The 10,932-nt window shown below is 38.6% G+C and overlaps 1 protein-coding gene across 1 annotated transcript; it reads right to left on the reverse strand.

Moving 5' to 3' along the window:
• Positions 1 to 4,326: 4,326 nt before the first annotated feature.
• Positions 4,327 to 8,572, reverse strand: Olfr710 (olfactory receptor 710). The gene is made up of 2 exons (NM_146601.1): positions 8,361 to 8,572; positions 4,327 to 5,270 (listed from the first exon to the last, which is right to left on the reverse strand). The coding sequence occupies exon 2, from the start codon at positions 5,257 to 5,259 to the stop codon at positions 4,327 to 4,329; it is 933 nt and encodes a 310-aa protein (NP_666812.1). The 5' UTR covers positions 5,260 to 5,270; positions 8,361 to 8,572.
• Between the last annotated feature and the right edge of the window lie 2,360 nt (positions 8,573 to 10,932).

The raw sequence follows: 10,932 nt of genomic DNA on the forward strand, positions 1-10,932 counted from the left end.
TTTTGTTCATTTCCGTCACCTGTTTGGATGTGTTTTCCTCTTTTTCTTTAAGGACTTGTAACTCTTTAGCATTGTTCTCCTGTATTTCTTTAAGTGAGTTATTAAAGTCCTACTTGATGTCCTCTACAATCATCATGAGATATGCGTTTAAATCCGGGTCTATCTTTTTGGGTGTGTTGGGGTGCCCAGGACTGGGTGAGGTGGGAGTGCTGCGTTCTGATGATGGTGAGTGGTCTTGGTTTCTGTTAGTAAGATTCTTACGTTTGCCTTTCACCATCTGGTAATCTCTGGAGTTAGTTGTTATAGTTGTCTCTAGTTAGAGCTTGTTCCTCTCGTGATGCTGTTAGCCTCTATCAGCAGACCTGGGAGACAGCTCTCTCCTCTGAGTTTCAGTGGTCAGAGCACTCTCTGCAGGCAAGCTCCCCTCTTTCAGGGTAGTTGCACAGATATCTGGCATTTGGACCTCCCTCCTGGCAGAAGATGAAGTCCCAAAACAGGACCTGTCCCAGAAGCTGTGTTGCTTTGACCTGTCACAGGAGCTGTTAGCTTCTGTAGTCCACACTCACCTGCACAGACTAGTCTTGGAGGGATCTGGGAACCAAGATGGCTCCCCCAGGTGCTCCAGCCAAGCCCTCCCGGGCAGGGCAGATACCTCTTCTCTGGCAGGGAAGGTGCCCAGATGTCTGGAGCACGAAATGGGGTCTGTCTCAGAAGCTGTCCTCTAGGGACCTTGGGAGTGTCTGCCGACTCTGCGCCCAGGTCACCAAGTGCTGGCGCCGACCAGAAGGGACTTGTGACCCTGGTCAGGACGGGTTTCCTGCTTCCCTAATGCTGTCTCAGGTCCCGTGCGATTGGATTGGAACAGAAGTTGTGTTCCACTCACCGATGTTCCTAAGATTGCGTGGAGAGTCCACTAGGGGATCTTGGGGGTGTCCACTGACTCCGCGCCCAAGGTGACCCCTCAAAGCTGTTTTATAGTTTTGACTTTTCCAAGCAGTGATAATCATTGCAAAAAAAAAAAAAAAGCAATTGTCACTTCCTGACACTCCCTGCATGCTAGAACCTTATTGAGAACAGTGACTACAGAATCTGGAATTGAACCAGGGTGTCTCCAGACTATACGTGTAACTTGACATTTTACTTAAACTAGTAGTCTCCATTAACATTTCTTTTTATAATCCTGGTGTGTACTTTGATAGTAAAGACAGCAGAGATCCAAGGGCTGAAAGTGCCTAGTCGTTGCTACCACTATGAAGCTATCAGAGACATAAATCAGAGTTGTAAATCAAGAAAGAGCTAATAAAAGATTAAACCTATAAGGATGTTTTCAAATACCTGCTTTGGTATTTGATAAAGGGTGCTTTGTAGAGTGATTGCATAGTACTTCTTGATTCTAAATGAAGGGAGCTTAGCCATTTAGAGGTTTAGTCAAAAGTTATCCAAACCTCCCCCAAATATGCTTCAAAATTCTAAAACATCAATAAAATTGTTGCTTATTAAATATTGAAAAGAAAGATTTTTATATAAACAATCAAATGCTTTCAGAAAATCTTACTGTGCCCTTGAACTACAAAAGGAAAATGAGGACTTTTTGTTTGTTTGAGAACTTCATTCATTCATATAACATGTTCTGTAAAATTCACTTGTTCCTTTCCCCCTCATTCCTTCCATGCTCTGCCCATGCTTGCTTTTCCTTCCAACTTCATTCATGTGGTGTTCTCTCTCTCTCTCTCTCTCTCTCTCTCTCTCTCTCTCTCTCTCTCAAAATTTAAAACAAAAACATTTAATGAGTCTGCTTAGTGTTTCCTTTTCTATGTTGGTTTGAATGTGTCTACCAGGGGCTGGGTAACCTTGAAAGACCAGATCCCATTCATTCTCCTGCTCCCAGGACTCATCAATTGCCAATAGTTGCTAAGTTGAGGATGGAACTTCAAGACCCTGCCCCCATCCATGACAGGATTTTTCACTGATTTGGTCTTGTGGATACAGTCCCAGCCACTGTAGATCCATATGTGCAATTGCCATGTCTAGCAAATACTGGTTCCATGCAGACATCTACCACCGTGATTCTTAGCATCTTCCTGCCTCCTCTTCCACAACTGCCCCTGAGCATTTTCTGGATGGCATATAATTAAATATCTCATTTATAGTGAGCTCTGCATAGGCAGATGGTTCATTTTGAACATTTTCCCATATATTGTATTTGATAACTTCTGTCATAAATTATTATAAAATTCACTCATCCTAAAATCATTCATAACACTTTAGAAGTATCAGTATATAAATAAAATTTAGTTCTTATGCTTTAGATATATTGAAAAGTTACATTACAATAGATTTTGGATTTTTCAAAATCTTAATTGTAGAGACCCAGACTGACCCAAAGCTTTCTCAGAGACCCTGATGAAAGGACAAAGGGAACTTTATCTCTGAGTTCTTGTCCAGGAGTTGACTTTGCAAGGCTAGTCTGGCACTGAAGCTGGTGTCTCAGAGTCATTAAGGCTCTGCCTTCTGGGATCCTAATTCTTTCCCCTTGGCTGTGGTTATCGTTCCTAAGGTATCTGTGTCTGAGGTCTCCTATGCCAATATCGACTGTATTAGCTTTCAAGAACTTTGACCATTTTTCACCCTACAAATTGTATATAAGATAGAGTTCTTTGTGGTTGTTGTTTTTCTTGTTTTTATCCCTTTTATTAAAACCAAAATCTTTTTTCATACTATATATCCTGATTACAATTACCCCTGCCCTCTATACCTCCCAGGTCCTTCCCACATACCTTCCCATCCAGATCTACTATGGGATAATATGTCCTCTTTTGTCATGAAAAACATTTGTGACCATTGAATCTGGAAAAGATGGAAGTCAATGTGGAAAATTTGAAGTTCATCATCCCCCTTCTATTTTCACCTCTCCAACCTCATTCTTTGCCCATTATCACTTTGTTTTTATATATGGTAAGAGAGTATCACAAAATGAGAGGTTAATTTAATTATAAGCAGCTTCAGGGAAAACAAAGTATTTTTGAGTTCTTCCCACTTTGTGAAAAAGGTGGAGAGGTTTCTAAAATGAGCAGCAATGTTCATTCATGTGGAGCATCCTAACAATGGGCTCCTTGGTAGAAAGGTGGTATATTATAGGAAGATATATGTAAGTCCAAGACAAGAAGCATAGATGATTGGATGTGTCTGTGCCACCATGGCCCTTCCAGGAGAAATTAACTACTAGAGAAGGAAATTGGCAACGCTAGGATGACTGTAACTTACATCATCATGGCTTTGAGACCAAGAATGGGGACACCACCTAAGTGTAGGCTACATTTCACATCAGCCTAGAATTGAACTGTTAATGAAGCATAAGGAATGAAATATCATTGTATTTCCTTCAAGGAGAAGGAAATGTTACATTCAGAATTCTAGTAAGAACATAGAAGCTCTATCTCATCCACACCGTTCCTGCCCTGAGTAATATATAGTACTACAGAGGCCAATTGAGCTCACAGAGAAAATGTGTCATGCATTGTACTCTACTTTCCATAGAGGAGGTAATAAAAATAATAATACAAATATTTCTATCTACCTGCATAGGAAAGAATTTGTCTAGGGAGGGGTATGTTATTTAGAGTGGAAGGGTTTCTCATAACAGTTCTGATGGAGAAAGCTGTTTCTCAATCTTAGTTCTCTAGAACCAATAACTATTCTTGTTGTAAGGAGTGTGGGAAATATTAAAGATGTGTTCTGGAAATCCAATACTGAGAGTTGACTTGACTATCAGGATACTTTGCCTATTTGCTTTTGAGAAAAGATCTTAATCTTTATTTTGGGCTGATCTAAAATCCTTATATAGCCCAGGCTTGCCTAAACTGTCAATATCATTCTGCATTGGTCTCATGAGTACTTAGATTATAGGTTTGTGCCATCATACCTAGTTATAGAAGTAGTTTGGATATCTGTGGATTAAAACTATAAAGACGGATATGAACAATGGTAGGGTAGTATGAGTTTGGCATTTACCTGTGGGGTTTAAAGCTAAAGGAAATGTCCCATGGTGAAATTAGATTGGTTCATGAAACCTACAGTTTATAAAACTTTCTCACTATTTTAAATTTATTTTATTCTATTTTATTTTATTTACTATTAATAGGAAAATTGTCACAAATTAAGTGAGCTGCACCCAAATAAAATAATTGTGAACAAGGTTGCAGAAGCATTCTTTGGTGCACATGAAGGAACTTTACTCTCAGATTAGAGATAGTTCACAACGAAAGGTGTTTAAGACATTGATAGACTTCAGAATCGCCTATATTCCTGATTATCTCCTATATTCTTTTATCTTATCTCTCTTTTAAGTACTTTCTTTAATGCCCCTTTCACATCTTTGTTCCTTAGGCTATAAATGAATGGGTTCATCATGGATGTTACTATTGAGTAGAATACCGAGATTACCTTATCCTTTTCATTCATTTTCTTTGAGTTTGGCTGCATGTAGGTAAATATTGTTGAGCCATAGAAGAAGATAACAACAATAAAATGGGAACTGCAGGTAGAGAAAACCTTGAGCCTCCCCTCACCTGATTGTATTTGAACCACAGTGGAGATAATATTCCAATAGGAGAAAAGGATAAGAGAGACAGGACCTAAGAGAATTATTATACCCATTGCAAATATGACCATTTCAGCTGTGTAGGTTTCTTCTGAAGCCAGCTTTAAGAGTGCAGGAGGCTCACAAAAGTAATGATTGATTATATTTGGTCCCCGGTACGTCAAGCATAAAGTAAATGAGGTATCTACTACAGACACAAATATTCCACTAGTCCAGGATCCTACAACTAGCAGAACACAAACCTTATGTGTCATGATGGTGGAGTAGTGCAGGGGTTTGCAGACAGCTATGTAGCGGTCATATGACATGACTGCCAGAAGAGAGCTTTCTGTACACCCCATTATGAGGAAAGAAAACATTTGCACTGAGCACCCAGCAAATGAAATGGTCTTTCTGACACCTAGAAAGTGGACTAGCATCTTTGGAACAATTGTTGTAGAGAAACAGAGATCATTGAATGACAGGATTTTTAGAAAGAAGTACATTGGTGTATGAAGTCGGGAGTCAACATGAATGAGGAGTATGATGAGCAGGTTCCCAAACACAGTGATCAGGTAGATGATGAGAAATACCACAAACAGCAGGATCTGAGTCTGATGATCTGAAGAGAGGCCCAGCAAGATGAACTCCGTCAGATAAGTGTGGTTTAATTTGCCCATGGATGTTACTCCTACAAATCAGCATACACAGGCAGAACAATCAAATGTTGGTTATGATGGTCAAATCCAGAAAGTAAAAATGCCATGGGAAGAAAAGAAATTGGTTAAAAAAAATTATTGTAAGCATTCAAGATGCTGTATTTTCTGTATAGCTATATGGCTCCTAAAGCTGATTGGTATGTGCATTGAAAACAGGACCACTCTCATAATCTTTGATGACAGAGCGCTATTATCTATGGAGCCATTGTTCAACAATTGTGTTGATAATTCCAGAAAACATCTTCAGTTCAATTCCATGTTGTTAATCTAACATACAAAATTACACACTGAGATAAATATTAAAACCATATATCAAAAGTTCAAAGATATTATATGCCTTTGAAAAACAATAAAAAATCCTTCCTTTGGTGAGAAAGTTCTAGTGTTACTTTCCAGTTTACTAATCACAGAGAATAAGTTAGCCTTGATCCAAAAAAATACCAGATGCCAATAATCATCTTCTCCATTTTTTATTGGAATTCTCTAACATCTTCTCCAATAACACCATCCAAAGAGGAATTACAAAGTTATAACCTTGTTATAGTGTATAAACAAATGGAAGACATATGACCAGAATTAGGCAGAATCACATAAGGGTTCTTTCATGAAGTCCAGAGGCAGTCTAAGAACTGTCTGAAAAGGACAATATCTTATGTGTCCTAATAGTACTTAGCTTCATTCATGCTGTAGCTTGGCATACTGCAATTAACTGGATGTGTGCTTTGGCAGGAAACCAGGCATTTGGTGAAGTGTCCAGAAACCAGGCAGGATACACAGTCACTATCTATAGTTTGGTATATATCTACAACAGTGTGATGACTGGATACAAAATAAAAGATAAGTGAACAGAAAGGAGTAAAGAAAGTAAGCAGTGGAACATGAAGCTGGAGTGGGTGTTCCTCGGAAAATATGAAGTACCCATGTTAGAGTGCTCTTTAGAGGGGCTGGAGAGATGACTCCATGGTTAAGAGCACTGATTGCTCTTCCAGATCCTGAGTTCAATCCCCAGCAACCACATTGTAGCTCACAAACATCTGTAATAGGATTCAATGCCCTCTTCTGGTGTGTCTGGAGACAGTGACAGTGTACTCATATATATATAATAAACTAATCTTTTTTTAAAAATGAATGTTTTTTAACAGTGTTATCAGGAATGAAAGCTAATCCAGCTGTCCATACCATATTAAAATAGGAAAAGTCATAAACTGCAAGTATATTTGTGCTTACACACATGAACCTCTGTTCAGGTACAAAATAGAAAAAATGTGACCAGAGTCATTTGATCTAAATCAGTGGCTTATGATTTCTAAGTTTATCATGAGTCAAGAGAACAGAAGCAAGCTTCAAATCAAGAAGTGCTGTCAAAACTGGATCTGAACTGGGTCTAGTGTAATGTATGGAAGGATATACTGGCTTAGGGACCAGCAAGATCATGTCTAAAAGCATGTTACAAAAACCAATGCAAATAAAAAATGTCTTGCCTCTCACTTTGGTTTGAGGTGACATGAGGATGAAAGACACTATCATCAATAATCAAAATAATCTTTTGTTATATGCTTAAGAAACTGTCATTTACAATATATTCAGTGATAATTAAATATAGTTAGTGGGTTGGCATTAGTATTTCTTAATTAAAATAGAAAAAAGAATACTGTCTTTTGCAATAACGTAACCATGGTTTTGAGGAAATATTTCCTTTAGTATGTGTGTGCACTTTTGAGTATACAATTGGCAGTACTGTAAAATGTATTTCTTTTATTATAGTTAATAATAGTTCAATTTAATAATAAAATAATAATATGATAATAAAATAATGTAACAATAAAAATTAAGAAAGCTTTAAGAAGAATATTGTTATAAGTCCAAAATGATTAAGAATGTCAATAAAAGCTTCATTGCTGACCTCATTTTCCAATAGTTTTAATAAGCAAACTTGCCATGTTATAATATGGTGAATTTTTAGGCAGTGAGCTGTGTTTATTCCCTGTATAATTTGGCAAATGTTAACATGCACATTCACTAAATATTAGTAATTATATGTTCATAAATATCTGACCATAATATGTTTCTAAGGTTTTTCAAGTTAATAAATCTATCTTAATCCTAACATTCCATATATCTGCATTTCTTGGCATAAATAAATTTTCAAAGATTTTTGACTAGCTGAATGAATAAATGAACAAGTATAGAAATTAATAGGATCCTCCTTAATACTGTCATTTATATACATGTGCATTCAAATACTCCAAGCACTATATGACCTATTTAAAGAATAATATACAATTTTGAAGGAATGGCTTATGTTTTTAAGAAGTAAGTCATTTCTTTAGAATTGAGAAATTGTTTGACAAGGAGAAACACAAGTTAATAACATCGCGTACGCCTGTGTATACAGTAAGATTCACTGGCAGTTCTTCTGGTGAGGAGGAAATGCACCACCAATTGCTGTAAGTGTCTCTTTCTCGCTCTAGCCCCAAGCAGACTACATCATTCTCTGCACACTGCTCTATCGGTGCCTACAGAGCCCACATAATTCAGTGCTAGTACTCTTCAGCTCTGGCCTCCCCCCACTTGCCAGAGCAATCAACTATACACAGCTAAAACTCTACTATATGTTGTAAGCAATACCTCCATAATTCCAGAGGGCTTCACTGCAAATAGATCATGAGAACAGCAAAAGAAGAAAACACCACTGTGGGTAAGACTGGATACTCAATGAGCAGTGAGATACTGGTGGGAGGAAAATGATGACTAGTTTTTTAAAAGAAATTATTCATTCGTTTTCTTGGGCCTCTTTTAGAACCAGAATGGATGCACTTATAAAGAGCTAAGGTTTCTAAGGTTAAGGATTCTAAAGAAGATGAGAGAAATGAAAAACACTCTGCCTCAAACAGACAGTGGGTTAAAATGAGGGGTTTTTTTGTTGTTGTTGTTGTTGTTTTTTTTTTTTTTTTTTTTTTTTTTGGCCCCTTCTCTCAGGATACACTCGAGGTTTCTGGAGTTGAGGGGTATCTCATTTCCTTCAGGATCATCCTTGTTCATCGCAATATCTTTCTCCTTACCCAGAGGCCTGGAGAAGAGGAAGCACAGACGTGGGGACCTCACACTAAGTAAATTAGATAGATGTCTACAACTCTTTCTTAGCTGCAGATCTGGAGTTAGGACCCAGTGATTCTCAGGCTTCTCTCCTAGCAGCTGGACTGGAAGCAGACATAGCAGTAGACTCCATTACCAGCTGCTGTTGGCTAGTGTGGATACATAGCTTCCAAGCACCAGCACTGATCTCAATCGTTTTTCTGAGAAGAGCTCTTTTAAGATCAAGGTCTTGAGAAAGGATGCAAACACAATATTCCCTGGGGCGACTCTTGGCAGTAACGATAGCTCACTTTATTAACCTTACACACAATGAGATGTCTTGGGACATTTTGTTTTCTTGATTTGTAGCCACAGATTGAATTCTACATGTCTATTTTTCAAATTTTCTATAAATACCACAAAAGGTTTGTGTGCTCTGCATCTCAGGATGACCCAATAGTCCCTCCTCTATGAATGGCAGCAAAATGAATTGTGATGTACATACAAGAAAGGATCTCAATATGTCAACATTTCTATATTGATAGAAAAATGTAAATATGCATTTGTCTTAATGGTTCACTAGTGAAATGTTCAAAAGTATTGTTTAAAATCTGCAAATGGCATAGATACTGTTAAAATCTTTTATCAGATATATGACAAAGAAAAATTTTTCTGGTATGATTTACTGAAATTGTCTATGTGTTCTTTGTATAAATCTTATTTCATTTATATGAAAAATATATATTCCTTTCCCATACTTATGGCTAAATTCCTTAAAACTACCTCTTTTTAAATTACTTTTATTTTTTAATGGTCCAGTCATTACACCTTCCTGGTCTGCTCTCCCACAGTTCCTCATCCTATTCTTCCTCCCTCCTGTCACCAAGAGGATGTCCTCACCCCCACCTCCCCAACCAGGCTTCCCTACTCCCTGCAGATTCAAGTGTATCAAGGATTAGGTACATCTTCTATCACTGAGGTCAGAATGGGCACTCCTCTGTTTTATATGTGTTGGGGGCCTCATACCAGCTAGTGTGTGCTGCCTGGTTGGTGGCTTAGTGTCTGAAAAATCTTGCAGGTCCAGGTTAGTTCAGACTGCTGGTCTTACTATGGGGCCACTCTCCTCCTCAGCCTCTTCCATCCTTCCCCTAATTCAACCACAGAGGTCCCCGACTTTTGTCCATTGGTCGGGTGTATTTCTTCTGTCTCAGTCACCTACTTGTTGGGCCTCTCAGAGAACAGCCATGCTAGTCTCCTGTCTGCAAGCACACCATAGCATCAGTAACAGTGTCAGGCCCTGGGGCCTCCCCTTGAATTGGATACCAATTTGGGCCTGTCACTGGACCGCCTTTCCCTCAGTATCTTCTCCATTTTTGTCCCTGCAGTTCTTTTAGACGGTAACAATTCTGGGTCAGAGTTGTTGACTATGGTATAGCAACCCCATCCCCCCCACTTGATGCTCTGCCTTTCTATTGGAGATGGACTATAAAAAAATTTTAAGGGAAAAGGGGATAACATTTGAAATGTAAATAAAGAAAATATCTAATAAAAAAACAATAAAAAAATTTAAGGGATAAAAATTTTAAATGTGAAAAAAAATCTTATACGCTGCCTATACAAGTCACTTCAACAAGGACACAATTTACAAAAGTGAAGATATAGCATACTCCATAAAAAACATACACCAAAGGCTGGCCCTACCCCTTGCTTCTGCAGTGTGACCCAGGTTGACTAACTTAGCTACTACCCAGGTCCAAATCCATAGCTTTGAGTTGTTCCACCCCAACATCTACTCCAACTGTGAACTGCTGGGGTAGGTGAAGAGGCCAGTCCTACAAAATCAGAGATTCAGAATCTCCATGACCCTGAGCAACAGCAAACTATCGAGTCATCTCAGAAAGGTTCTAGTTATGATGGTGTGGCAGAAGACTTGGACCAGACTAACAACTCACTGCAATAAACATTTGCATATAAAGCTAATTAGGCAAAAGGGTAGACTGTATGACACACTGCAGCTTTTAATGTCACTACAACCAACAAACATGTGATGGAGAAACAGGAAATATGGAGAAGAGTAGTATGTCAAAGATACAGTAGCTGTGACCATGTTGGAGAAGGCTGCAGGTGATGGAGGAACAGGTGGTCCACCAGTACACTCAGCAGAATGGTGGGCAGTAGCCCAGAGCTTCCATGGACTCAGCCCCAAACAAGCTTCCAGCCAGGTAATTACCCTGGCTCTGAACAGCAACAGAATATTTGAAATAAAGAATGGTTTGTTTACTGGCTTGAATCTTCTTGAAATGTCAGAAACCATCTAGGAAAGGTTATATCAAGCAAGTGACTTTCCTGGAGATCGCCCACCCTTTTGCATGGTTGTGAGAAAGGCACAACCCCAGAGACTTCATCCTAGGATTGTGTCTCACTGTTGATATACCTCTCCTGCCATTATTACATAGACTAATGATTCCTGTGCATCAGCCCACCCTATTGGGCAAATTTCCTGAAGATCAACATGAAGATGAGCTTTCATGAATACCTTTTAGATGAATTAATGATTTT

This window comes from Mus musculus, chromosome 7 (genome assembly GCF_000001635.26).
Source record: "Mus musculus strain C57BL/6J chromosome 7, GRCm38.p6 C57BL/6J".
NCBI lineage: Eukaryota > Metazoa > Chordata > Mammalia > Rodentia > Muridae > Mus > Mus musculus.

What these genes read in the sequence shown, in the direction of transcription:
- Olfr710 (NM_146601.1), bottom strand. Translation starts at nt 5,259, where the DNA reads ATGGGCAAATTAAACCACACTTATCTGACGGAGTTCATCTTGCTGGGC.